At 41.0% G+C, this 27,896-nt stretch overlaps 3 protein-coding genes and 1 long non-coding RNA gene across 4 annotated transcripts in view; 2 read left to right on the top strand and 2 right to left on the bottom strand.

The window, feature by feature from the left end:
• LOC125994352 (single-stranded DNA-binding protein 2) overlaps positions 1-16,252 on the top strand; it is a 30,594-nt gene extending 14,342 nt beyond the window's left edge. Inside the window, exons 2-17 of the mRNA XM_049763652.1 lie at positions 191-263; positions 2,161-2,222; positions 2,317-2,401; positions 11,682-11,771; positions 13,108-13,167; positions 13,247-13,301; positions 13,364-13,434; positions 13,506-13,573; positions 13,717-13,765; positions 13,836-13,871; positions 13,967-14,021; positions 14,090-14,160; positions 14,237-14,315; positions 14,396-14,424; positions 14,498-14,596; positions 14,944-16,252. Of these exons, the coding sequence (XP_049619609.1) occupies positions 191-263; positions 2,161-2,222; positions 2,317-2,401; positions 11,682-11,771; positions 13,108-13,167; positions 13,247-13,301; positions 13,364-13,434; positions 13,506-13,573; positions 13,717-13,765; positions 13,836-13,871; positions 13,967-14,021; positions 14,090-14,160; positions 14,237-14,315; positions 14,396-14,424; positions 14,498-14,596; positions 14,944-14,973 (1,012 nt within the window). The 3' untranslated portion in view covers positions 14,974-16,252. The remainder of the gene's footprint in view (positions 1-190; positions 264-2,160; positions 2,223-2,316; positions 2,402-11,681; positions 11,772-13,107; positions 13,168-13,246; positions 13,302-13,363; positions 13,435-13,505; positions 13,574-13,716; positions 13,766-13,835; positions 13,872-13,966; positions 14,022-14,089; positions 14,161-14,236; positions 14,316-14,395; positions 14,425-14,497; positions 14,597-14,943) is intronic.
• LOC125994353 (uncharacterized) lies at positions 11,513-12,352 on the bottom strand. The gene is made up of 2 exons (XR_007490600.2): positions 12,107-12,352; positions 11,513-11,958 (listed from the first exon to the last, which is right to left on the bottom strand). It is a non-coding gene; the product is annotated as an uncharacterized lncRNA (long non-coding RNA).
• Positions 16,253-21,478: 5,226 nt separating the features above from the next.
• Positions 21,479-23,732, top strand: LOC125994272 (uncharacterized). The gene is made up of 6 exons (XM_049763515.2): positions 21,479-21,667; positions 22,210-22,352; positions 22,437-22,504; positions 22,780-22,908; positions 23,319-23,414; positions 23,497-23,732. The coding sequence occupies exons 1-6, from the start codon at positions 21,557-21,559 to the stop codon at positions 23,556-23,558; spliced, it is 609 nt and encodes a 202-aa protein (XP_049619472.1). The 5' UTR covers positions 21,479-21,556; the 3' UTR covers positions 23,559-23,732.
• A 1,842-nt stretch (positions 23,733-25,574) lies between these two features.
• On the bottom strand, positions 25,575-27,829 carry f2r (coagulation factor II (thrombin) receptor). The gene is made up of 2 exons (XM_049763512.2): positions 27,535-27,829; positions 25,575-27,139 (listed from the first exon to the last, which is right to left on the bottom strand). Exons 1-2 carry the CDS (start codon positions 27,623-27,625, stop codon positions 25,998-26,000), a joined length of 1,233 nt encoding a protein of 410 aa, XP_049619469.1. The 5' UTR covers positions 27,626-27,829; the 3' UTR covers positions 25,575-25,997.
• Positions 27,830-27,896: the final 67 nt, after the last annotated feature.

Genomic DNA, 27,896 nt, shown 5'->3' with positions numbered 1-27,896 from the left:
GACTCTTACATCGGTTTATTATTATTAGTATACCATTACGTGCACAAGGGACTAATGCACATCTTGTATGTTCTAATCTTGTCTGTTCTAATTTATAAATATAATATATCCATGAGTATCATGCCAATAAATAAATAAAGCTGACTTTGACTTTGACAATTGACTTATCCTCCTTGTGCTTTTTGTGCAGGTTAGCATTATATGTGTATGAATACCTGCTGCATGTAGGAGCCCAGAAGTCAGCACAGACTTTCCTCTCAGAGGTAAGTCATTAAGCATGACGTCTCGGAGCTGGCATCTTTTCTGTGACATCACTCTCTAAGCTCTTCAAAAGTTTCATTTTGTCCTTTGTGGTTACCTTTCATCCTTCCCCCCGCTTCCTTGCATCCTTATCTCTTCTTCCATTACTCTTTCACGGATGCAAGTGTGTCCTTGCTGTAATTCAGTTGAGGTAAAAAGGTGATAAGGTGGAAAGGAGGTCAGTAGATTGCGGTGGCTCGGCCTAAATAACAGCAAATTACCATTTTAGAGGACACTGGATGGAGGCTTGCGGTAAGAGAACAAAGAGACGGAGCATGGAAACGGTTACATCATCCGCTGGCACCAATTCTCATCATTCTAACTTTATGTGTGCACATGCGCAAAAATGAGGATGGAGGATGAAAAGGACATGCGGCATCAATTGTGGGAATACATTAGCTAAGAGTGCAACAAGTGTAAACACAACCAGCACACGAGCTCAGCCCAATGAGGTGACGCAAAAATATAAATAAAATATTTCTTTCTGTCTAAACACATTTCTACTACAGTAGCTTTTTTACAGATGCATGATTTGTTTCCATTGTTTTCCACTTGAGTAACTATTTGTCACAGCGCATTCCACAATAATGTTGCGAATCAACAATCGTCTTTGCTGGAGTTGTTGAAACATGCAAGTACGAGAGACACTTCCTTCCTCACCCCCCCTCAAGCTTCAAAGCAAAGCATTCCTTTAAGAGTCTTGTCTGACCTGCAAGCGAGGTCAGGACACTCTAACTAAAATTGCAGTGTTCCTCTCTTTCCTGTTATCTCTCTTGCTTCCATTAAAACAGATGACTCAGTCTACTTTTATCCATAACAAATGTTTGGATCATTTCGAAATCACCAAGACAATTTAGGTTTTTCAGAAATAGACTGGCGACGATGATGATGATCATGTTGATGCAGACTTTTAGAGTGTCTGTGTCTTTAAATGCACGGTGTGTGGATATATATCACCTTCAAGTATACAGGTTGACGTCATTGCCGTGTTAGTCAATGACCTTCACCGAGTCGTTGCATAGAGGACTGTATATCCCAAGTGATTTGTGCGCCTGAACTCCCTCTGCACCTTTCTGGCGCGGCCACGGACTTTTCAAGAGACGACGATAAATCCTCCCTCTCAAATTTGTTAGTTACTTTTTCCGCACTTAAAAAGCAGGTAGTCGGTTCTCGAAGTACTTTTTTAAATTCGGCAAAGACAATAATACCTGATTGACACACAGGTATTTATTTTAAATAGGGAACATGAAAATTATTTACACCAAAAATGCTAGGATGGCAGTAATTTGCATTTGTTTTTTTAAACTAAATGGAGAGACAATTAAAACTAGAGATGTTTAAGTTTAAGAGAAAATGCGCAATATCATTATATTTCCTTCATCAACACAACAACAGTTCCTTTGAATCATAGTTGGAATAAATTCTACGAATCAATTCTTCTTCTTCTTCTTAATATAATTTAGAAAGCATACACACTGTTATGGAGTGTCACGCACACCCGCGCACGATCGTAAAACCTCAAAAAGCAGCCATTTCTTGGAAATGTTTTTCACTATGAAGCACTCCAAATAGAAAAGAAGACAAAGAGACTAAAGAGGGATCTGTGAATAATAGGATGTGTGTTTAGGCTGTTTAAATGTGCTTCTCAGGCTGCTACATGTCTATTACCTCATCTTATCCCAACACACCCTCGGGTAGTTGTGACTAGACAGAGATCGCAGACAGACTGACCTATCCCCCCCCCCCCATCCACCCCGTCTCTCTCTGTCTCTCTCATAAAATAATGTAATGTAACAATATGTCTGGTGGACCCCCCCCATGTTAACTAAAGCAACTTGTTCTACTTCCCACTTCATCTAGATCCGATGGGAGAAGAACATCACGTTAGGAGAACCTCCAGGGTTTCTCCACTCTTGGTGGTGGTAAGTTATTGTCTATTAATTCAAATATAAACAATTCGATTGTATGAACTATTGTTGTCATCTGATGGATGTTTGACTGTGTTGTGTGTTGCAGTGTTTTCTGGGACCTGTACTGTGCAGCCCCAGAGAGAAGAGACACGTGTGAGCACTCCAGTGAGGCCAAGGCCTTCCACGACTACGTGAGTCTCTCGTTGTTTATTTACTACACATGATGCAAAGTTATTTTGGGGGCGGGAACGTTGATCGTGGCTTTACCTTGCACACATAGGCGGGAAAAGCTCAACTTATTACGGCCATTCCGGCTAAAGAAAGCAAAAAGAAATGGAAGTCGAGTTGAGCTGAATTTTACATTGAAAAAAACTCAACTTCAGAATCTGATCAAGATCACTATTCCGAAAATTGTTATTTTTGTTCGACTAGCAATTTGGACTAAATGATGGAGTCTGTCTGCTGCTGGTTAACATGTGATATGTTCCGAGTGTGCTTCCACTTACTGCAATGTTTGTCATCCAGCATCTGGAATAAAAGCGAGGAAGTGAATTTCAGATTCCAGAACCAATGTCAAAGAGAGCGCACACACTCTACGTGTGCTTTTTGCGCAAAGGAAGTTCTAGGAGGACAAATGCATTGATGGTATTCAGTGCCCTGTTCGTTTTGACTATTTTCCAGTTTGACTCATCACATTTGTCCAAACTGGGCTTTATTGAGATGTATAGTAGCAAGTGCGCAGGTCAGGACTTTCTGCCTACCCCAGCGGGATCTTCCTGCTCTCCGCATCTCCTTCCTTCTCTGCCTTATCCCTCCTTCTTTTACTCTTGCCATCCTGCAGAGCTGCAGCAGGCTCTCAACTTGCGCGATTATGTGTGTGCGCCTGCTCGGCTGCTTGTGTGCGCGCAGGCAGGTGATGCTTGCTGATGATCGGCGTGATGAATAGTTATTCCAAGGACGAGGCGGCTATGTGATGATGTCATCCTGTGGCTGCAGGGATGGAAGCTGGAGGGCAGCGTAACCTCCCTTCTCAGGCACAGGAAAGAAGATAGAATGGTGAAAAGATGGATAGAATGAGAGCGATGATGAACATGAACACAGAAATATGATTCACCAAAACTCACAATGAAAAGAAAGATGCAGTAAGGAAAAATGGCTCACACACTATAATCATGTATCGTCTTTGTCAACAACTTCGTTTTTCCGCTTTCTTCAAGAATGTAACTAGAAAGGTACAATTCGACTATTTGTAATTCGACTGCGGTCACTTTCAATCAACACTGCCGCTGGGATCCGATGAGAGGTCCGACTCAGATACTGTAATCTCTATTGTGGCCACATTGTTTTGATGCCGTCTTTTCTGTCGTTTCTTTACTTTGACACTGATTTGAATCAGACCTTGCCAATGTAATTACCTGCAGCTAATTTGTGATTGAAGTTCTAATTAATATCGCTGTGAATGTTTTGGGAGTTTATCCGTGTTATCTTTTTGTTCTTTCCTAGGGCTCATTTTTGTCAGCATTTTGAATAAGAATATCAGTGTTTGGAAATGACATCATTAAGTGTTATAGAATATGTTGTACACCCGTGATGGCTTTACTTCCAGGGTAAGACAGAACAGTGAAAGTGAGTGAAATGAGATGCAATGTTATTGATTTTTAACTTCAGTGATGGCTTCTCAGACATCAGATTTGCCGTTTGCAGTTCTGTTAAGTGCTTTGTAAATTGTATTCTCAAAAGTAAATGAATGGATTCCATTTGCGAGAGGCCATGATGTCATAAAAACAAGTTCTTTTTCAATGCTGTATCCACATGTGGCCTTATCGAAGAGGTCAGTCTCAGAGTTGGCATTTACAAATGTTGTCGTAGAGCTAGTTTGTAGTGTAAACGTGAAGCAAAGTGGAGTTACCAGGTTCTGCTGGAATGGAAAAATGAGAGTGAAACCCAACTCCTGAATCGAGGAGATTATCAGAGTGTGACACTCGTACTGGTTGCGCCGTGCACCCCCTGATAAGAACGTGCTTCACAACGGATGTGTGCTGTTGGTTGAAAACATATACCCAAGAAAAAGGACGTGTTTAAAAGGAAAAGAGTATGTCTTTGAGGAAGATAATAAATTAGAATTGGCAGATGGACGAGCATTTTTTCCATTCTTCTGAAACCATATGAATGTTTAATTACTTCATTTTATGCACAACAAACTTATGAATAACTAATTTTGAAACTGGAACTCAAGGACGATAAGAAATTTGGCTGTTGCGCAACGAAAAAAACATGATCAACACATAAAATAATGTGGGGGCCAGATCGAGCCCTTGGGTTTGACAAATTGAGAATTGACAAGTTAGCCCTTAAAAATTAAATTGCTGAATGAACTGTTAATTTCTCTTCTGGTATTTCAAAATTGTTGACATAAAGGGGAACGTCAGCTGACGTAAGGTATAGTTCACCTGCAACCTCGATAAGCAGTATAGAAATACATTGAGGTGGTAAATAGGCAGTAGTGTTCTGCTTGCTATCATTATACAACATCAGTGTGGGAGATGGCAGACACGCGGCAGTTAGAAACCAACAGAGGAGCTCACGAGGCAGAGAGCAGCCCACTTTGATGAGAAAGCAATGGCCCAGCCTTATATATACATATTTTCTGGATGTGCATTCAAACTAAATGACAGGTTGGCTAGGCTACGTTGTGTATATTCTCTAGTCTTTCTTTATATGTGGCAAAGATGCTTTTTGTAATCTAAACCCAAATATTTTGGTGCAATTTGAATAAACTGAATAAACTTACCTAAAAAAAATATATCACTTTCACAGCAAGACTTCAATTGAAAAAAAGAGCATATCAAATTCTGTTGTTTTAAAATATTAATGCTTTCCACTAAGACAGCAAAGATGGTTGGACTCACATTTGTGTTGCTGTTTTGTGTGTCTGAAATTGCCACCGCTTCTTTGGAAATGTCAAAACATAATAGATGGTTTCCCATAACATTGACTTCTTAGAACGCACAAGCTAGTCAGTCAGTAGATAAACAATTTGAAGATAAATTATTTTGTATTACCAATAAACCATAGCAGACACTTTACAAAAGAATTAAATGATCCTGAAAATATTGCAGTCTTTAATCCAATTCAGAGCTTTTAAGGTCTCAATGTTTGTGCAGTGGTCAAACTAGACACATTGTATACATTGTACTGTATATTGATTGATTTTTCTTTCTTTCTTTTCCGTCACTATTGTTGTAATGATCAAGATCCTGTTTGGGAGCATAACAGAAAATATAGACCCTGAACTTTGACCTGATTGTGTTTGTTGTGTTGTGAGAATTGGAGAACCTGATGTCTCAAAGTATTGTTGCGAGCAAACTGCTTCCAAGCAGTTGTGAAGCAAAAAAAAAAAAGGGGGGGGGGGTCGGAGACCCCCAGTCTGTTTCCAAGGAAACAGAGCCGTCTCTCCTCTTCTCTCCATCCTCCAGTGTTCCTTGGCGCTGTTGAGAAAGAGGAGGAGGGAGATGTGCAGGTGACTCACTGTAGCATCATCGCCATGGCAATGAGTGAGGAGGGAGCGATGGGGCAAAAAATAACATGAAAAACTCCGTAGTTGGAGCTGAGGTGGACATTTCCTTTTTCCAACTTTCCTTCCCTTCTTTTATGACCACTTGCATTTCTCCTTCCTGTTGCCTTGAGTCTTAACTAGTCTGCTAGTCACCGAGGGGCCCGGTTTTACACTGAGTCATATCACATGCGTGTTTGAACATGTTGGGGATGGCTGTGTTTTTGTCTGCTTGCTGACGCCGTGCTCCCCCTCAACTGACACGTGGGCACGCCATACATTGGAGGAGAGAGCTTACTGGAACTGAGGGGAGACAAAAAGCTGTACCAATGACAAGCCAGTTAGGCACAAAGAGTTGTCAACCAAAAATCAAAGATTAAAATATCCAGTGAAAACATAACTACCAAAAGCGTCTGTTAGAGCAATCAGAAATCAGTTTGTCTGGCCTTGCTGTCCGGATTTTGTTTATTCTGGCTACGCTAGCTTCATCCCACATTCTATAAACATACATGTAATAGTGTAATTTGTGCGTGTTATTTTGGTTATCAAAATGGGAGGGAGGACATTTTACAGTCGAAATGATGAAAGGATAATGTACAGTTCCACATCACTGCAAACTAAAAACACAATAATGAATAAATGAAATAAAGTTTAATGGGGGTGAATTGAAAATATGAATACATTATTTATTAACTAGATGAAAAAGAAGTTGAACTCAAATCTGTCCAAGGCAGAAATGAAACCAGTGCCTCCAAAGAACAGCTCATCTGTGCTAACCAAGGTCTTGCTGAAAAGGGCTTTGTATAGCAGAAACAATGTGTTAACCATCACGTTGAATGCGGAATGTATCATAAATTCAAAAGACTTTATTTGATGTGAAATGACACTGAAATATATTTAATCAAATGGGTAAAACCCATTTGCACTCAGAAGGTTGAAAATGACCACGACTAGTAAGGCTTTTATTTATTTGACTTTTTGTTTCAAAGTAGGTTTTCAAACTTAGCGGTTAGAGTTAGGGTAGAGGTTTGGGTTAGTGTTAGGGTTAAATCAAGGTAAGGATCAGGGTTAGGGGTTGGCAGCAACAATTATCACTACACAACCGTACTGTTATGACTACAATTTATTTTCATGACAGTGTGGAAGGATATAACACAGCATGACACAGCATTCTCTTCTTCCCAAAGTGCGTCTGTAATCTTCCTCCTCTCCGCTCTGTTGCGCCTCTCCCCCTTATCTCCCCCGTAGCGTGTTGAAACCAAGTGAGATAGAGACTTGTGCTGAAGTGTGACTCTCCAGCACCACACTGGCTATCATTTTCAGCCCGTTGCGTGTATCTGACAGCGCATCAGCCCGCAGCACCACCTCACATCTCACAATGGGCCGTCACTGGCCAGAGATGTTTACAAGGGTCGATAATGACATCAGTGATAAACAAGTGCTATACCCCCACCCCGGCCGGCTGAGTAGCTGATAGCGTCCTACCTGTAATCGCCTCATGAACTCATGTAGATTAGCATTGCATTGCCATTATAGGCTGATAATCAGCTATAATGGCAGCACAAGGGGATCATTTTCACCTCAAGGTGATAAAAAGGGAAAAAATGGGAGAACTGAAGAGACACAATTGCCAGGCCAGGAATATATTTTGTGACTGAAATCAATTGAAATCGTATCCCGTCTGTTTTTCTTTCCAACTTTCTATTCACTATGAATTCAGGCTACTAAATGTCTACTAAATGTTTCTTGTTTGATCATTTTTTTTTGGCACTGCTGTTATGTTGAACAAAACTTTAAAGATGAATGCTGAAATATTTCATTATGCCATTGAACAATAAACAGACAAATGACAACCAGCCCAAGAGCTAAATGGTAGAATTACTATTGAATTTTTTTTTTTTTTTTTTGCAAATGAATAATAATAATAATAATAATGTAACAGAATATGTCGGTGAGAACAAAATAAAGATATGAACGATCAATGGAAACAAAATAATTAAACCACCGAGGACTGGATTCAGAATCCCATTCACTCACTCACAAGTGTAAAAATAGATTGCAGACTTTGAGTTTCCTCAATGCAACTCATAATCATTGGAAATGTGTTTGTCGGTGGACATGACATAATTCACAGTTGTCCGATTAGATTCGGGTCTGAAGAGCGAGCGGGTCAGTCAATAGTGCCGAAGCTGTCCTCATTCACAACTGTTGACACATTCTAGCCACATGAGGCTAGGTATTGTCACTTTTATTTTCCATATTATATTTATTATATTCATTCATTTATTTTGCCATGTTGTATACAATAGCTCAAAAACTGAAATGCACCCTAAAAGTAAAACTAAAATTGAATGTTTTTCTTGTGTGGGTTATTGTTGTTATTGCCTGTAGCGTCTGGCTTGCGTTGCTTACGAAAAAGATGTTTGACTGCCAGAGGGCAGTTTAATTCTAAAAAGGGAGTTTACTGTGGATTTGGGAGCATGGTGAAATATTTCCTATCACCACAGAAGATTGGGGAATTTATACAATTAATCTACAATGCATTCATCATCGTTCTCCTTTGAGTGTGTGTTTGTGCATGTGTGTATGTGTTTGTTGGTGTGTCAAACTTGTAACATCTCCTCTTTCCATCCTACTCCCTCTCATGCTCAGGAAGTGGACTAATGGCATTTTAGAGGATGGTGGGAGCAGTAAAGAGGGAGGAGGGATGGAGTTCCTTCCTGTGTGGTGTGTTGTTTGGAGATCTTTTCTCTTGCAACCTTCACACTAAACCTCCCACAAGCAATGTTTTGTTGAAGGTGTTTGTATGGTTTTCTACCAAACACTGCAAAGTCATGAGTGTCGCTTTGATTGATGTGCAGCCCAAGACGATGCACTAACTTGCGACTTTGTGTCGTAATGCTGGAAAGGGTGCAACATCAAATCCACCGTTATTTTGACATTCATTTTCTGCTGACTTTAGATGTTGATAGGCTTTAATAATTCAAATGAAAGCACAAACTATCAGCAAACTCCAAACATGTTACAGCGCAGTAAACACAACGATCTTTGAACTTTCCACCAACTTCCAATCACATCAAAAGTGCCTGACAATTTATTTCAACAAATGTAGTTTCAACGACCGACCTCGCTTGATGGACAAGGCAAATTGCTAGATGCGCCTGCCTCTCAATGAGCTGATGTTAATGCGGCTCTTGAATGTGGATGAGGCTCAGCCAGCAAATAACTGCCATTATTCTTCTGTCATTTTATTTGGTTTCCTAATCAATTGAGCTGATTAAAATGTTTTTTGTAACAGGAACAACACTTTAGCTTCATATAACTTACAGCTACAAACATACTGATAAAATTGTGCATATGTACACATTAACATTTCCCATTTAACAATAGTAGAATTTGACAACAATGAAAAGATTGGTAGGAAAACAAGACCACTTTTTGGAGAGGAAGGGAAAAAAAAGACGAAACAGAGACAGAGAGAGAGATGAGAATATTTGACATTCCACTCACGCAGTGTCTCTCAGTGTTGCTCTCTAAAGCAGAATGGAAATGATTCCGCATTTTCTCTCACGCACACACTAAATGTGTCAGCCATGCATATTAGTGAGGTACACGAGTGGTAAACATATAGCGTGCGTTATCTCATTAGGTATTACTGGGACATAGCACTGATTGGATTAGTGTAGTGTGAATGTAGTTTGTACTGTAGGGCTCGATTGTGTAATTGCACTATCTTAAAACGTGTCTCATTCCCGCTAACCAATGTTTGCATTCTCCACGGGGAAGCGCGGGATCAGCTTGACTTTAAGTGGATCCAATCTACTGCCAAGTTTGTTTGGAAATGTCCACAAGATTGTTTGTGCCACAAAATGCAATTCTAATCAAGAGGACGGGATTAACACGCTCATTTCTCACAGCTTTGGTTGGCCATATTTTAATGTCAACGCATTTTGTACACTGTCAAAGAAAAAGTACAAAATCGTACAATTAGAAGTACGTTAAAAATTATTGCTTTAGTCCCCTTGCTACTTTTACACGTGTATCTGTACAAAAATAATTTATGCCATTTTTTGGTGTCTCGAGCACATCTCGTAGTTTGGCTCCGCATTAACTGATTGCAAATAAGCTAAGGTTCCCTCAGGCTGTTCTGAATTAGCTTGGCAAATAATTTGGAGGACTTGATTATGTTACACTAAAAAGTTACTTCAGACTTACTTTTTTATGGCTGTGCGACAAAAGTTACCTTTTAATGGACAATAAAGAAAGGGATCACTTGAGGAGACGGTTGAGAGAAACTCAGTAACAAATGAATGTTTTTAACCTTTACTGCCCAAAAGTGCAAACACAGTGACACACACAATATAATGCAATGTGCAAGTTGTCATTGTATTCTTCTTTAAAACTATATTATCTTCCTACTAGGGCTGTAACAATACATTAAACCAAAACTCGTCAAGTCAAGTCAAGTTTATTTGTATAGCCCTAAATCACAAACAGTCTCAAAGGGCTTCACATAGCCAAAATTGACAATTATTCTCAAAGCATCCCCTGATCTTAAGCTCCCAAAAGGGCAAGGAAAAACTCCAAAAAACCCTGCCAGGGGAAAATGAGAAACCTCGAATAATCGTGATATTTTAACTTGTGTTTCATTTGCAATGGCAAAACTGCAGAACTCACAAGTAGTGTCAAGAGTAGTTAACCACCATATAATAAAACTACAATAAGGCAAAAACACTAGCCATTGAAGATGCCAGACATGCAGTTGCAGAGGTATTTTCAGAACCATACTGTCACCTAGTGGCATGTACAGCTACTGCTGGAATTACTCTATTCCTGCATATTATATTAGGGTTGTTATGTCTGTAGGGAGACAAAAGCCACACTTGCGGCCTGAAACCTTTGGATACTCAATGAGCTCATGTCTTAGAGATGATGGCTTGAAAGAGAGTCATCCTCAAAGTTTTGTTGCCATTTTCCCCCAGGAATGTTTGGTTAAAGTCTAAATGGTACAACTTTTGAAGTCTCGCTGTAATGGATAAATTCTTGTTTGAAGATGAAGGTTGTTGTTAGTCTCTGGGGCAGACCGACATCTTGGCTTGTTTTTGTTGTTGTAATTTTCTCTGTTCATCCATTTGAAGAAGAAAAATGCTGCTTTGTCAGCAGGTCAGGTAGATGTTCTCCTTCAGCACCCCCCCTCACACACACACACGAACAAACAAAAAGTGCACACTAACAAGCGCACACACTCACATAATCTCTGCTTTGTCCTCATTTTCCTCTCCCTCCCATTCTTGCTCTCTCTACCTCGCTCGCTCTCTGAGCATGAAGGCAAACTCAGCAAACCTCCAGGCTGCCAGAGTGCTGCTGCATTCTGGGTAATCCACGGTGCAAGAAAAATGAGAATAAAATGGGTGACAACCCCCAAAGTTACTCTCTTGATGCTGCTCTGTGGTGCACAACACTAGTCTGTATCCATACCAAATGTTTCCCCCAAAGCTCGGTTTGCATCAGCGTGAACAGTGAGGAAATATAAACTAAAATGAGGAAAGATGAGGGTAGTGGGTGGAGGCGAGAAGACTAAGTGCCATCATTCTGCTTTTATCTTAGCCCTGATTAAACCTTGTTCCATTGTGACCTCAAAAATCAGTTGGTGGAAACTTCAGAGAATCCAACTTTGTCCAATGCCTAAAGCAAGGGCGTGAAAGCAAGTGAAGGGATCAGAGGAACACAAAAAAATTGAGTGAGCAGATAGCATAAAAAAATAAGTTTATATATACACTATATGAATACGTATATAGACATAAAAAATGTATAAAGAATAAAATAAATCATACCCACAAAAATAGCTGGTGTGCAAATGATGCAGCCGATAAAATCAAATGCCGGACCGTAAGAGTGTTTTTGTTTTCTTCTCTCAGAGTGCAGCAGCAGCCCCCAGCCCCGTCCTCGGGAACCTCACCCCAGGTGATGGCATGCCCGTGGGTCCGGTCCCACCAGGATTTTTCCAGGTGAGCGCATTTTACAGTAAGCGCATTAGGGCGACTCTGCTCGGTGCACATTGATTATCTGTCTTTATCAGACCATCTCAGACAACCGCATCTGACATGCAGCTCAATAACTATTATCAGCCTTTGGCAAGTTGCGGCTTTCAAAAAAAGAGAGTTTAACATCTTTAGAAGAGCAGGTGAATTCTTTCTGTAGTAGAAAACACAAAACAGATGGTCACAGAACAGACAGTACAGCCAAGTGCGATGACAGAGACGAGAAAGGGGAACAGTGGGGCGCTGGAGCGGCGATTGGACTGGGGGGGGGGTTGTCCAGTGGGAGTTGCTGAAAGACGTACCTGGTGGAATAGCCCTCTGCTGGGCTTCTCATGGGATCGGGTTGGCGGCGGACTGGAAGAGTAACTGGCAGCATGGACAGAAAGACAAGACAGACAATTCGGCAGGTGTATCAAAATGGTAAGGTGGGTCAGGCTTACAGAGACATGTGAGCAAAGCGGCATCACAAGACAGGCTGACCCGCGGGGTTGCGCTGGCTGCGCTGATATAGCGCCCTCAATGAGCCCGCGACAGGTGCCGGCCATTCCGCTGATAGGAGGGGCGCGGTCGAGTAGCACGTGACACTTCCTAATCTAGATTTGGGGCCTTTTTTTTGCTTGTTGTCAAAATTCCAATAATAGGTGGGACAAGACGCCTTATGTTCTCTTAAACCTTCTTTCATTCTTTCAATTGAAGACATTTTGGAGAATTCCATGTTTCTAACGTCAGCAGTTTAGAGACGGCCTATTTTTCAGTTTGTTGGAAGAGGTTGTTATGAAAGAACGTTAAGCCCATCAAAAACCTTTAACATGTACCTTAAGTTGTACTGATGACATATTTTGTTATTTTCTTCACTTCCTGTTAATGTCTCTATATTTAGATTTATTTGTTCATAGGATGCTAAGAGACTTGCTTTCGGGTGGTATCCTAAAAGGTCGAGTTGCTGGCCAGTCTCAGGACACATAAAGAGACAGACAACCAGTTACATTAAGATTCATACCGTCACCGAATGGGAACTAAAACTACACAGCCTGCACTGAAGTCAGACAAAATCACTGCTCTGCCAATGAATGGTGTGCGAGACCCCCAGGCACAAACACAAGAGCTCTGTGGCCCTCTAGTGGTGTATTTCAAACTACTTGCACTGCATTATGGTCCGAGGGGCATTCCTGTTATCGTAGTTCCCTTTGCTAAGAGAAATAAATGAACTACGACTTATCGCGACATGACACTCCGGTGTTCTCATTGTTTTGCTCTCCCCATTTTGTTGTTTTTAACCTTTATTCATTTCTCCTTGTTACAGCCTTTTATGTCCCCTCGATACCCGGGAGGACCCAGACCGCCCCTCAGGTTACCCAATCAGGTAAGTGACACAGTGACCCCTGGCGCGGAGAAAAGGTCATCAGCCTTTGTGGTAATGATGGATCATGTGTCGTCTGCAGGGGCTTGGTGGCGTGCCAGGAAGTCAGCCTATGTTGGACCCCACGAGACAGCAAGGTGGGCTCACATAGATGAACGTTTGCACGGATAGGACATTTATGACTCTTTCTGTGTTCTAGGACATCCAAATATGGGTGGACCAATGCAGCGGATGACGCCACCAAGGGGAATGGTGCCGCTCGGGCCCCAGGTGCGTACGTGTGTGTGATGTTTTTGCTAGAAACTCGCTTACATGTTATTTTGGTTGCTTTGCCTTTGTAGAGCTATGGAGGAGGGATGAGGCCGCCACTGAATGCATTAGTTGGGCCGGGCATGCCGAGCATCAACATGTAAGTGGGACAAATATAATATTTGAATTTGGTTAGTTTTCAAGTTTGACCTGTAAAAGTTAGCGCAATACGGATATCACCATGTGTTGCAATTATATATTCCTATATTACATATAAAGTGTGTGTTTATGTGTTCTTTCCAGGGGTCCAGGAGGGGGAAGACCCTGGCCAAATCCTCCCAATTCAAATTCTGTGAGTAATTGCACTCATCTTTTAGGTATTCAATTTTGATGTAATGTGACTTTTGTTGCATTTCTTTCAGACTCCTTATTCGTCTGCATCTCCAGGCAGTTATGTGGTGTGTATAATTTATCTCCTACAGTTACAGAGCATTATAGGTACACTGGAATTTTATTAAAGTGATTCTTATGGCACTTTTTATTCACATTTCAGGGACCTCCAGGAGGAGGGGGACCGCCCGGGACCCCAATCATGCCAAGTCCAGCAGGTAAGATTTGCAAGTGTGTCTGTGTAGATGTGTGCTCCTTTTATTCACTCCGCATGTTCCCTCGAAAGATTCAACCAATTCTGGAGACAACATGTATACCATGATCAACACAGGCCCCCCGGGTAGCAGTCGACCAAATGTGAGTTTTTGATATGTTCATCATTAACCATTATGGTCAGGTTGTAATCTTGGTGACTAACCATGTGTGTCCTTAGTTCCCAATGGGTTCAGGAGGTGACGGTCCATTGGGGGGGATGGCTGGAATGGAGCCTCATCACATGAATGGATCATTAGGTACAAGAACAACAGGATTGCATTAGTTAAATAATTAGAAGAGGAGTATGTTAATGATATATGTGATGTGCTTTACTCAGGCTCTGGCGACATGGACAGTCTCCCAAAGGTAAGATTATATTGTTTATATCCTGAGCTTTATCTACAGTTTCTCTATTATCTGTCGCATTTTGTGTGCTCAGAACTCTCCAGGGAATCTGAGTATGAGTAACCAGCCGGGAACTCCCAGAGAGGATGGAGAGATGACTGGAAACTTCCTCAATCCTTTTCAGAGTGAAAGTGTGAGTTTGTCAACTGCAAATGGCAGTTTAGTATACGTTGTATACGTTGTGGCTAGCAAGCTAGTAAACATGTACTCTAATAATGTTAAGTTTGCGCTTGCTATGAATGGACTTTTGCTTTAGTTTTACATTTTGGGAGAAGTTTAGTTGACAATAGTTGAAAATGGTTGATGACATCAAATGAATGAGTCGAAAAATTTGCGAGATCACACGATAAAACAAGTGTTGTATTCGTTCTCAGTGCATAAAGTCAAAGTTGAGTTTGATACTTGTGTTTTAAAGAATGAAAACTGTCGCAATGTCAGCTGGAGGTTATTTGACCGGATGTCTCCCATGTCTCTGCACAGTATTCTCCAAACATGACCATGAGCGTGTGAAGACAGTTGACCGCTGCCAACCTTCGACAAAAAGGATCACACCTGATGTCACGTTGAGCCGTGACTCCGCCTCCTCCTCCTCGCCCTTGACCTCCCCGATTGGGACAGCGACCCAGGACGTTGTCCTAACGCCACCCCACCATCCCCCGATGTTCGTCTCATCTAACTTGTCCCGTTCCAAATCACCACTCGGCCACACATCAATCCCTCTTCTGCAACTATGCGACTGTAAAAAGGAACAATTCAAACACGGGGAGGAAAACCCGAGTGTGTTTGAGCGGGGACCTTTCATGCCGCAAAAGACAAGACATATTTATTTTAAACATTAAAGACAATCTCGATGGTTAGCTATACTGTAACCAGTTGTCACCATGGACTTTGTTTTTTTTTTGTAACTTTCCTAACAAATTCTTTACAGAGGGGACACATTACAATTGCAATATCTTAAAAATGTATTTGATTTACCGCAGATTTGTAGGTTGCTGGCCTTTTCTACATTTGCTTGTCCTCCACTCACACTATGTAGGAAGAAACATGGCATCTAATAAATGTGTTTCTCTCAATTCTAATTCTAAAAAGAAGCCAATTTTCTAAGATAGACCAAATCAAATAATGACTTTTTTTTTCGTCTATTGTGGCCCGTGTAATGTGTTTTCTGAACTTTGATGCCAAATAATCCACAATATTGGTCCATGACTGCAATCCAAGTTATTTACCTTTTTTTTTTTTTTTTTTTTTTTTTTACAGTCAACATTTACAGTAAGACAACGCAAGAAGATTCATCTTCAAAAAATCCAACTCGTCATCCGATCAAACTGTGACATCAGAGTGGTTGGGTCAGAAAGTGAGATGGTTTCTAATTCATGTTTTTTGATGTTTAATTTATGGTGTACAAAAGGTCCACGTGCCTGTGAACATCCGCATTCCTAAATGTACAGCCCACAAATGTAGCTCACAAAATGTCTTGTATGTGTATTTGATATTATGATTCATATTATTTAAGGAAACTTATTGTTATTGGGAGGAATGGACTAATGATGACGACGCAATGCGACACATTTAACAGGAGATGGACTTTATTTGTGGTTCTTTTGTAAGTATGAAGCCATAGGTGCGGATACAAAATGCATTTGTAAATCGGACCATGTTTGGTGGCAGTACGTCGAACTCCATTTGTGATGTGTTCATTCTTTTTTTATTCTTGTATTCAGTTTTTGTAAATATACAGAGAAGTATTTCATGGTTTTGAATATGCTGTTATAAAGCTTCTCTTCCCTCAGCCAGTGTCTCATCTCGTCTCTTTTGTGTTTAGCAATGAAGCTGCTCATATTTTTCTCCTGAACTGTCATGTGGCCATTTGTATCATTTTTTATTCTATTGAATGTCTTTATGTATATGAATTTACAGCAAAGCTTTTGACACGTGTAATGTAAAAGTGATTTTTGATGTGTTCAAGTAACACAATCATGGAAAGATACCCAAACGGCTGAGAACATTTTAATACACCAAGAAACAGAGTTCGATGCGAAACAAACCAATCAGACTTCTCATGTCTGATGACAGACGTAATGTGACATTTCTCCCCATTAGATGTTCTTTTCTGGACACAGATCTGTAAAAAAGGAGAAGCCATGACAGTTGACTGTGATAACGTCACTGAGACAGAATGGGAAGCATTGTTCTTACCTGTGCCGTTTCCAAAATGCAACTCTTTGGTGAATTTGAGGCACGCTGCCTGTTTCTTGAAAACTTCGACTTGATCGTCAGTGACTTTTCCCGATTTTGCTGTTGTACATATCAGCAAATTTCAGAGCTGGGAAAAACTTTGTCAAACACGTCGTATTTGGAGTGATGTCGGATAACTTTATTTTGTGTGGAGTAAGAGATACATCTATACTCACTTAGGAGGTAGAGGAATCTGCCGCTTAGGGGCATTGAGTGGGGGATCTTCAATACCATGTTGTCCACCAAGAGGAGGCAGTCCGGACACGTCTTCAAGTATCTCTCAACATGAATTTCCTTAGAGTCGCTAAAGTGAGCTATAAGATAAGAACAAAGGGGGGCGGGGTCGTACAGTGCCATTCACTAAAGGAGTTGAATCCATCCATCCCTCCCTCCCTCCCTCCCTCCCTCCATCAATCAATCAGAATATACAGACCTTCCACAGTGTCAGAGCTGTTTGGATACACCGAAGTACCATTATCAAAAGTGCAGTTTCCATTTCTGGTAAAGAAAAGTTAAGCTGTTAGTGCTACTGTGATCCATTGTACCTTTTTCCTGAATATTCAAGAACAAGTGCGAATGAAACAATAAAATTACATTTTTTCACTCCAGGTCACTGTGAAGTTATCACTGTCGGGTACAGGTGAGACTTCCATCCAGTAGCTGGTAGTTTTGTTAAGTTCATCAAAGTATGCCTCAGTGTCTGACGTTCCGATATTATAGATCCATTTTCCGGGAATCTAGGGAAACATACACACACAACCAAAAAGCGACCAACTTGTTGATTGGTTTTCTTCCAAAATACAAAGTATTTGCAAATTTTGCATTCAGTATTACATAAAAAGAACATTTGAATAAAAAAGAAGAATAATTTCATGTTTTAATTTCATGGGTAGGAATATATGAGTACCCAGACATACAGATATTGCTTTTTTACAGCATACCTGAGTTCGGTCAGTCAGAGGGGCTACAAGCTCTTCGCAGCTCGGATCAGACGAAGTAGCCAGAGAGGTGAGAGCCAGCAGAGCGAAACAATAGTGAAAAATCATGATGAGATAGATGTCTGACGGGTTGACACAAAGCTGTGAGAAGGGAAAATGCCAATGGTGGCCGCCAAAAAAGAAGGATATATGTAGTCGAGAGAGAGAGAGAGAGAGAGAGAGAGAGAGAGAGAGAGAGAGAGAGAGAGAGAGAGAGAGAGAGAGAGAAATTGTGCAAGCAAAGACTTCTTGTGTGTGATCATTGATGGTGATATGTGAGTTTCTGAAGTCCATAAAAGCTAAATAATTATAGTGACAAGTTCTGCTTATTGTATAAAATTTAAGTTCAGTGAAATCATGATGGTGGAATCAAAAAATGGCAAATGAAATTACTCTAACTTTGGTGTAGCTTTGCGGACAGTGTTATGTACGAAGGATCAATAGCTGATTCTGGTTGATGGAAACTTTGACCTTTGTTTTGTCTGGAGTTTAGTACTGCAGTTAAGCAAGCTTGGTCACGATCAGGGTTGTGCAAACAAATTCGTTGTGGATAAGTATTGTGACTGTCATGAGACGATTGATTTATGACACTTGTCAATGACATGTCATCTTTCTGAAACTAAATGAGCGTGCTGCCATTAGAGTGATTGAAAAGTGTGCCTAATATAGAGATAGACCAAAATATTAACTATACCAAAAATATGTCAGTGAAGAGCACACCGCCCCACCCCTTGAGTCCCATTTTTTTCTCTGCTCCAGTGACGCATTTCCTTCTTGTCAGCTGACCTCAGGTGTTTTATTTTTTGTCCTTTTTTCCCCCCCAACTGCATGGCTGTTGTGATTTAAATGTCACCATTTACACTTTGTCTTTAAACTCTTGTACTAAATGCTCATGCTCTGCAGATCGTGAGTATTGTTGTGGTTTAATTTTAATTAACTTAATCATTTGAGGCCCAAGCTGGTGAGCCAATCACTGCAATTGGTCCGTTTATGTAATGAGCACATTTTACCTCCCCACGCCCCGACAAAATATACATAAGTGAATTCCACGTTCGCCTTGAGAACAAAGTTAACAAGCCCCCAAAACAGACATGCTTTTCACACTCTGCCGAATTTTGATATTTTCAACCATCCCGTTAAAGTCCATTGACCAAATCTCATTTTACTAATTTGTAGGCAGAATAATAAAACATGACTTTTAATGTAACAAGCAAGAAACACAAAGATAAACTGATATCAAATGAGTATCATCAAACCAAAAGGTAGATCGGATGACTGTCTTTTTCCTCCCTTTTATAGATCTTCTTCCCAACACAGATCTGAAAAAGAGCAAAGCCTTAAGTCAGGTGTCAAAATCAGAACGGACCGAACGGGAAGCGTCGTTCTTACCGGTGCTGTTTCCAAAGTGCAAACTTTGGGTGAATTTGAGGCAAGCGGCCTGTTTCTTGAAAACCTCTAATTGATCGCCATCGAGTCTTCCTGATTTTGCTGTGGCACACACAGACAACGTCATGATGTCGGATCTGTCATGAAGTGGATGGAGCTGGGCGACCAAATGCAGCTTGGACCAGGGTTTATTGAAGGAACTCAGAGGCGCGACTAGAGACGAGAATAACTGAACAGAAAGACGAAACAAGACGAGAACAGACAAGCAACTCGAAAAACCGGAAACAAGAAGACATGAGACGCAAACAATCCGACGGGAGTGAGGGGCAGACAGGACTTAAATACAAGACAGCTAACGAGAGGCAAGTGAGGATGATCACACTGATCAGGGCACAGGAGAGGGGAGGGGCGAGCACACAGACGCGTGAACCAAAACTATGACAACATTAAAACAAGGAAACGAACTGTGACAGATCTTGACAGGATCAGCTCTTTTTAAGTGCAGCATAAGCTAGAGACAGCTTCAGACTCACTAAAGAGTACAAGGAATCGGCCATTTTGCTGTGCCTCATTGGGGAGGTTCAATATCATGGTGTCAATCAAGAGGAGGCAGTCAGGACACGTCTTCAAGTATGACTCCGAATGTATTTCCTCCGAGGTTTTGTAGTGAGCTGTAAAAAAATAAAACGTACGTCATTAAGTGGGACTCGGTGCCACAACGGTTGCTTGGCAACGAGTCGCATGGATCAGAACACTCTCAGGATGTACTTACATTGTACATTTGTAGAACTGCTTGAGAAAGTGGAAGTAGCATTATCAAAAGTGCAATTTCCATCTCTGGTAAATACAAGTGAAGCTGTTAGTGCTACTGTCATCCATTTTGTTCAGAAAGAAAAAAAGGGGGAATGAAAGTTATAAAGTTACATTTTGTCTTTCCAGGTCAGTGTGAAGTTATTAGTGTCGGGCACAGGTGAGATTTCAATCCAGGAGCTGGTAACTGTTTTAAGTTCATTCAAGAAATCCTTATTGTCTGATGTTGCAACATTAAATTTCCATTTCCCAGAAATCTATGGAGACATACACACGTCCAAAAGACACCAACAAAATCTTGGCATGATTGTTTGGTTTAAAAAAAATGGATCATTTACCTGTTTTTGGTTCAGTCTTGTATATTTACTGTATACATTAAAATGTTGTTCTTTTTAAGAAATTCCAAGCATATGATCCTGTGATATAACATACCAGGTTCCGATCATCGAGAGGTATGACGAGCTCTTCGCAGCTCAGATCAGACGTAGCGGTCAGGCAGGACAGAGCCAGCAGACCGAAACAATAGTGAGCAAACATCATGATGTGTTTTAAGACAACTGGACACGATGCTAAGAGAAACATTTATATGGCATGAGAGAGAGAGAGAGAGAGAGAGAGAGAGAGAGAGAGAGAGAGAGAGAGAGAGAGAGAGAGAGAGAGAGAGAGAGAGAGATTGATGTTAAAAATTGGACAGATCCAGGAATTGGGTCAAATTGACCCAACTTTGTAGATATTTTGCACAGAACTTTTTTTTTTTTTTTTTTTTTTGCGCAAAACAACCCAACAAATTGTTGGTCTAGAAATCTTTTGGAGCTTCAATCACACAGAAACCAGAAAAAAGAGAGACGGCCAACCTAAACAAAAGTGAACAAACATGATGAGATGTCATGATGACGGTTGGACATGGTGAGAACTAATGCAATCAAAAACAGCAAATGACGAAGTTTGAGTTTCACAGATATCCCCATTTTTTTTTTTTTAAATCGTTGAAGGTTCTTTCAGCTATTTTTTTTTGTCGGTTCCCTCACCTTCACCTCGTTTAAATTGGGTGAGCCTAACTTGGACATAAAATATTGATTGGACTGACAAAATCAAATATTGACATGGAATACTTGAACGTTGAACTGGAAGTGATTTGACTTTCAAGTTTTTCTTTGACCCAACCTCATCATGAGCTCTCTAAACTTTAATGTCAAAATGGTACATTCAATCTAAATTCCACTACATGACACAGCAAGAAACTGCCATAGATACATCAGGATTTGGGAACCCCCTTATGGGACCCCCAGCCTTATCCGACACTGACACACACAAGACACAGAAAAACTAAATTAGGATGAAAATGAAAAAGCGTGAAGTCTGCTGTCAGTGTTGGTAAATTGTTTTTGGATTCAATAGGTCCGTTGTTTTTTTTTTTTTTTGGGGGGGGGCTCTATGGTTTCTCGCCTGGGGCCCTTAGGGTGGGGGTCTATAAACACCCACTGTTGCACAACACATCTTAGTATGCTTGTTCCTTCCTATTCAAATACTGCCATTTGGCTGTTACGTAACAGGATGAATAGGACACAAGAGAACCATGGGCTTTGCATCAGGGTGTTCCAGCCCACTGTTATACAACGCATCAGGAACTTGCAGGCAGCCTCCCTCACATCCTCACACTCCGCAGTGGTCTCGCATCTTGAGCCATGTCTGCCCACTTGCTGGCCGTTCTGCTCGCCTGCACCTCCCTGTGTGCTGCGTCTGAACCGGACTGCAAGGAACTTGTTAAACCTCTGCAATTGGACAACCACAGCCCTGTGAGTATTTCGTATTTAAATTGGAGCTTAATAGAATTCAAAATGTGTTTTTAGGGTCTTTGCTAGAGTGGTGTTTCTATACCACTATAATAATGGGGTCAATAAAGGTCATTAGTAAGGAGAAACACTGTGGCTAATTAGTAAAACAATTTGCTTTAATGATCTTTGGAGAGTAGGAACAATTTGAGAGAAACACCAAAGGTTAAAGTCGGTTGACTCAAAAAATAACGTTCCCATTGGAAACAATAAAAGGTGAATTAAATTGCTGCGAGCTCAAACTGTGCCCATTGCATAATCTTTTTAAGTAACATTTGCCACACCACTTATGCAAACTAAAACATAGTAAAACTACTCACCCTTCAAAGATGATCATGATGATGATGACAACAATGTTGATGGCAATAATGATGATGATCATGATGATGATGATGATAACCATGATGATGACCATGATGATGATGTCACCTGCACCCAAAAATACGTTTGGTAATAGCAATAAGCAATCATTTGGCTCAGTATGTGGTCTTTATGTTGTGCATTAGATCTTCGGAAAATGGATTCTTCATGTGAGCTCATGGGATGAGCCAGGCCTAAAAAGTGACCTGACGGCAGCAAATAGCTCATGGATCGAATTGTCACCATCTTCCCAGAGTGGGACCATCTCCCTCTACTGGGCTGACCGTCTGTAAGGGGACGAGCACTCGTCTGAGATTTTGCTTCCAAACTGAACAATCGTCACCACCTCTTCTTTGTATTTGGCCTTACACAGGAACGACAACAAATGTCTTCAGGGCTCCGCTGATGTCACCGTGTCTGGAATGACCAGCCACGCCACCTGTACGCATCCTTTCATATCTACTTGAATTTATCATCTTTGCTATTGCATCCAGTAGCATCTGGAGTATTCAAGTCATTGAATTTAAAAAAAAAAAAATTGTCTATGGAGGCCACAAGATGGTGGCAAATCATTATGTGAGGCTCTACATAGGTTGTTCTTCCCAAGATGCCACAAGGTGGCAGCAAAATAATACTTTCTTTGATTTGTCCTGCAAAAACAGCAAATAGGTGAGTTAGAATAGGTTCCTGACTGTATTTTTTTAATGTCTACACAGTAAACATCAACAACCATACTTCCTATCATGAGGCCAAATATTACGCAACCTGTTCCGACTGCCTCCTTTCCGAAGACACCACCCTCGTTCCAGATGGCAAATCTAAGGGCCGATACCTTTTCCTCTTCAGTACGTGTTTTACCAATGAATCATCACTTATAGCTGCAGAAAAGTGAATATGTAAACCCGATACAACTTGTCTTTTATGAAATACTACAAACTCATGATTATTTTACCTTTTAATACAATGTAAATTTTCATCTAAATGTCCTCTGTAAATGTTTTTTTTTCTTTTTTTTTCTTATGTTTATATATTCAATAACGTTTTTCATGCTTACTTTTAAAGAACAGCACTTTTTTAAATGCAGTTTAGTTATTTTTAAGAACAGTTCAATTTTGTTATATTAATGGTCAAACTATGCATCATTTTAAAATAATGCAGATAACTTTTAGGAATGAAACATCTGCCTAGTTTTTGATGAATACCTTCTGTAACTGTGTTCTAACTCAAATTGTATTTGTCTTATTGCTTTTCAAAGCCCGAACCGGTAAACTGGAGCCAGCCGAGTTGGAGACCTTCAAGAAACAAGCCGTGTGTCTTAATTTCCCCCCAGAATACTACTTTCTGGACTCAGGTGAGTTTTCACTTTCCCTTTATATATATAGATATATATGATTACAACTCTCAGGCATCATTGCTCGCTGGTCTTGTTTCAGATGTGTGTCCAGATGAAAGGAAGACCAATGAGGGAGAAGAGCCAACTGATTCCTCAAAGTAGATGGTGGCACATAGACAGCAAGACAAATATGCCCTGCAAAACCTACTAAATGTTCATATGTAACCTTGTGCAATGGAATAACCTTATAGACATGTAAAACTTGATGCAGGTTTGAAGTCTCAGTGTGTTAGAGAACACCGGTTAGCTGTAGGTGAATAAACTGCTGCAATTCTCCCTCTTGCAGTTCTGTCTCGAACCCTTTACATAGAAAAAATGACAGTTCTTTTCAAGGGATGACGGCAAAAAAAAAGTTGCCTGGTAACTTATTTGTACTGTCAAGGCAACATTGTCAATGCAATACAAATGCTCTGCGGGAAAACGACCTTCATTGCACAAGAGGAACGATTTTTCCCGTTAATCCAAAAAGGAGTCGTGGCGCTTTGCCCAGAGGCCATTCAAGGCCGACAGAAGACCTTTGAAATGCTCATTCAGTGCTCGGTAAAAGCAGGTCTCAGCGTGATTAGTCACAGTTTGGTTTTTTTGGTGTGTGTGTGCGTTGAACGCATCCTTTGTTTCCTTCGTACCAAGTAAACGTTTGCAAACCATTTTTGACTCTTGGAGAGCCCAGAGTGATCAGCGTTAGGCCCGAACGCAGTTAGAGGACAACAGTGAGACCATGACTTGGCCTAAGTTTCATTTTTTGTTAGCTCTCGCCGCACTTTGTGGGGCTTCTGCACCGGACTGTCAGGACCTGGTCCAACCTTTCATGCCAGAGGACCCGCAACAGGTAAATTGGGCTTTTTATTAATTTCTGTGGATTTTTTGGGGTTAAAAGTACTTGGATCAAGTTAACGTTGGGAAACAAGGTAATAATTTTCTTTTGGTTTGACCGATATTTGGTTTTAAATGACTTTACCACACTGCATTGTTTCACAAAAAATGCAAACTGCAACAATTATAATGAACAAACAGTATTGTTATAAACATATAATTAATTAATACTAGACCATAAAAAACAACAAGTGTTTTTGGGACTAAAACAATAATTGAAGTTAGACCAAGATTAGTTAACGCTACAAAGCAAGCAGGTTGCTTAAACGAGATAACTTCTGTGAAATACAGAAAAGCCAAATTTTCACAACACCAAAACTTTAAAAAAAAAAATTTAATTGCTCAACTTAAAATGTTATCCAAGTTTGTTGCCTTGAAATTTTTAATGTGTACCAAATGCTACAGTATACATTGATTTGACTAGTTTATGTGCTGCAGGTTTTTGGCAAATGGGTATATGCGATGGGAGCTGGTGACCCCTTGCCATACCACCTTGCGTTAGGGTCTTGGAAAAGCTCCTGGATAGATTTATCCCCAACGTCAGAGAGTCACATCGTGACAATGCGATGGGGCGATCGCAGTCTGTAAGTTGCTTGATGCAGTTGGACTACAATGGAATATAAACTGCAAGCTGGAATATAATGATGTTGTCTCACAGAAGCGGTTGCAGTTTTGGTGAAGTCAACATGACAATTGCTGATCTCACCACCACATTTCGCAGTAAGTGTAGAAAATAAATACAGACATTACAAAATGAACTTTGTATATATGAGACATTTTACATTCTATTTGTGTACACTGTGACCAAAATGTGCATATTTTCCAAAGAATACCTAGCCGACCACAAAGGTCACCTCGTGAGGACATGCTCCGACTGTCTCCTGTGGACAGACACCTTCCGAAATCGTGATGTCACTGGTAGATTCATCCTACAGTTCAGTAAGCGAGCAACTCTCTCTCTCTCTCTTTGCAAGTCAATGTGACTTTTAAAATAAATATTAATAACAATCAGCACGGAGTGGAGCAATCGATCCCAATGATGTGGAAGTGTTCAAAAAGCAACTTGGCTGTCTGAACTTCCCAGAGAACTACTATAAATATGACGGAATTTCAGGTGAGACTTTTAGTTGAGTTGAATACTGAATGAGGTTGCCACTCGCTTCAAAAGGGAATGTGCGTTGTGGTCATTGCTCATATTTATTTTGTCTTTCCTTCCTTTTGTCTTTATCTGTCTTCCTTCTCCAGAGCTGTGTTCTGATGACAAGCCAAGTACAGAGTGAGACACTTTAAGAAGGAAAGAAACACATGCAGTATCGATCATTTAGTTGTAATTAATCTTTGTAGACCATAGGGCATATTTTCAGCCAGTATAACCATGTGATTTTGCTCAGCCCAAAATGTATAGAAAATGGAAGAAAATAAATCATGCATTCCACCATTTAAAAGGTGATGGCAATTTTATTTTACATTGTACTTATGTATACACTGTGGCAAACCACACTAATAAATGACCTGGTTGTCAATTCAAGATGAGCATGGTCAACAATTCTTTTTTTTTTTTTTTTTTTTCAATCAGAAATGCAAATACATTTTCTAGATTGATTTGTTGACCTTGGTGTCCAATTTACAATACCGGCCCCCTGACAAACTTTGAACAACCTCCGTTCTTCATGACTTGCTGCTGTCCCTCTGCCCGCTGATTCTGGTGTTCTGCGTATGCGAGCTGCTCGGAGTCTGATGCGGACGCTGGCATCTAAACAGCGCCACCACCCGTTCCCTACACTGAGATGAGCCAAAGTAATAGAGGAGCGGGTCCAGGCAGCAGCTAAGGCTCCCTGCGCACATGGCGAGCAGGTAGGCCCGGTAGGAGGTGTCGCTGGACTTGTCGATTTCGATGTAGTGGACCATTAGAATGATGTTAGCTGGGGTGAAGCAGACCACAAAGACGACCAGCACAATCGCAGCCATCACCACCGCTCGAGTCTTTTTGGAACGGTTCTCCACGTTGGAGTCCGCCAAGGCCCGGATGATGCGCACGTAGCAAACCACCATGAAGACGAGCGGGACAAAGAAGAACACGCAGCAGTAGATGGTGAAGAAGTAGCGATAATAGGATTTCAGTTTTTTAGAATCTTGCACGTCGTGGCAGGTGGTGATGTCCAGTTGGGACAAGTATGCGGTCTGACCCAAGGCCAAGAGAGGCGCTACTCCCATGAGGGCCAGCAGCCACATGGCGGCGCACACAACCCACGCGGTCCGACGGCTGCGCCACGTCAGCGAGTTCATGGGGTAAACCACGGCCAGAAAGCGGTCAATGGCGATGCAAGCCATGAGCAGGACCGAGCAGTACATGTTGTAGTAGAAGGCCGCCGTCACGATCCTGCACATCAACGGGCCGTAAATCCAGTTGTTGCCATGGTAATGGTAGGCTATCTTGAAAGGGAGGAGCAGGCCAAAGAGCAGGTCAGCACATGCCAGATTCAGCATGTAGATGATGGCGGGCTTTCTAGGACGGACGGGGTGCACAAATATCACTGCGGCCACAAGGTTGAGTGGCACGCTGATGATGAAGACAAAGATGTAGACCGTCGGGACGAAGGTGGTGGCCAGGCAGCTGCGCAGGAACCGCTTGGCCTCCTCCGAGACAAAGTAGTGCCTGTGAGGATGACGATGTGAGCCACGGTGTCCTCTCACGTGCTCAGGCTGGGAACCAGAGCCGGAACCGGTGTCATTGCCGAGGCCGTCAAGCATGGACGGACCCATGTAGTCCTGAGCATCGCCAGAGAAGGTCCGTGGGTAAAACCCTGAGGCTTCCATGACAGGAAAATGGTTTTACATTATACTATATGGCAGTCTGTCACATCTCTTTGTTTTATGCTAATATTTGGGTTTCAGATTTTTAGTCCTGACCGAACTGAATACTCTATTTCAATTGTTGTCAATGGATAAGACTTGAAGACATTTAGTTCTCTTTGTAGCCAAATAAGGGGTAAAGAAAACAAAACATTATTAAACAGCATTATCTTTGGTAAAGACAGATAAGTTGTTCAATTTGATGCAAGTGTAACTATTATTGTAGTACAAAAATTATATGGTACATACGTACACAACATGGCATTTTAATATTTGCATAAATCCTACACCAAGCAGGAATACAGACAGTCAGGTTCTTTCTGAAATATAAAATAAAAAAATTCAAACTTACCATTGCGGGTGCTGAGTGCTGAGCTGTGAAGTGAAAACATCACCAACAGCCAAACAGATGTGTGACCTGTGGCTGTACTGCCTTGAAGCATTTTGAAGGTAACGTTACAATAACAGTTTATCAGGACTGGTGACAAGTGTGTTTTAATATAGTTCAGTCAGGGGGCTGGTGTAGCTCTTTTGACTCCTCCCCAATAATCCCCTAGTAAGAAATTGAACACGACAATCTCACGTTGGCCTTTTTTTGGGGGGGGGGAATTATTTGAAATTTTATTTTAAATTAAAATTAATTTGATCTTATATTAAATACAATTGTAGAATTGTGGGGAGAAAAATAATTTATTTCTCACTGAACATCAAAAT

Source organism: Syngnathus scovelli, chromosome 3 (assembly GCF_024217435.2).
Source record: "Syngnathus scovelli strain Florida chromosome 3, RoL_Ssco_1.2, whole genome shotgun sequence".
NCBI classification, from domain to species: domain Eukaryota; kingdom Metazoa; phylum Chordata; class Actinopteri; order Syngnathiformes; family Syngnathidae; genus Syngnathus; species Syngnathus scovelli.
Note: the sequence above shows the minus strand (reverse complement) of the source record. Positions and strands in the feature narration are given on the sequence as shown.

Coding starts and splice junctions, on each gene's coding strand:
- f2r (XM_049763512.2), bottom strand. CDS start 27,625: ATGCTTCAAGGCAGTACAGCCACAGGTCACACATCTGTTTGGCTGTTG. Junction 27,140..27,534: donor AGCACTCAGCACCCGCAATG/GTAAGTTTGAAT, acceptor CTGTCATGGAAG/CCTCAGGGTTTTACCCACGG.
- LOC125994272 (XM_049763515.2), top strand. CDS start 21,557: ATGTCTGCCCACTTGCTGGCCGTTCTGCTCGCCTGCACCTCCCTGTGT. Junction 21,668..22,209: donor AATTGGACAACCACAGCCCT/GTGAGTATTTCG, acceptor GTTGTGCATTAG/ATCTTCGGAAAATGGATTCT. Junction 22,505..22,779: donor AATGACCAGCCACGCCACCT/GTACGCATCCTT, acceptor ATGTCTACACAG/TAAACATCAACAACCATACT.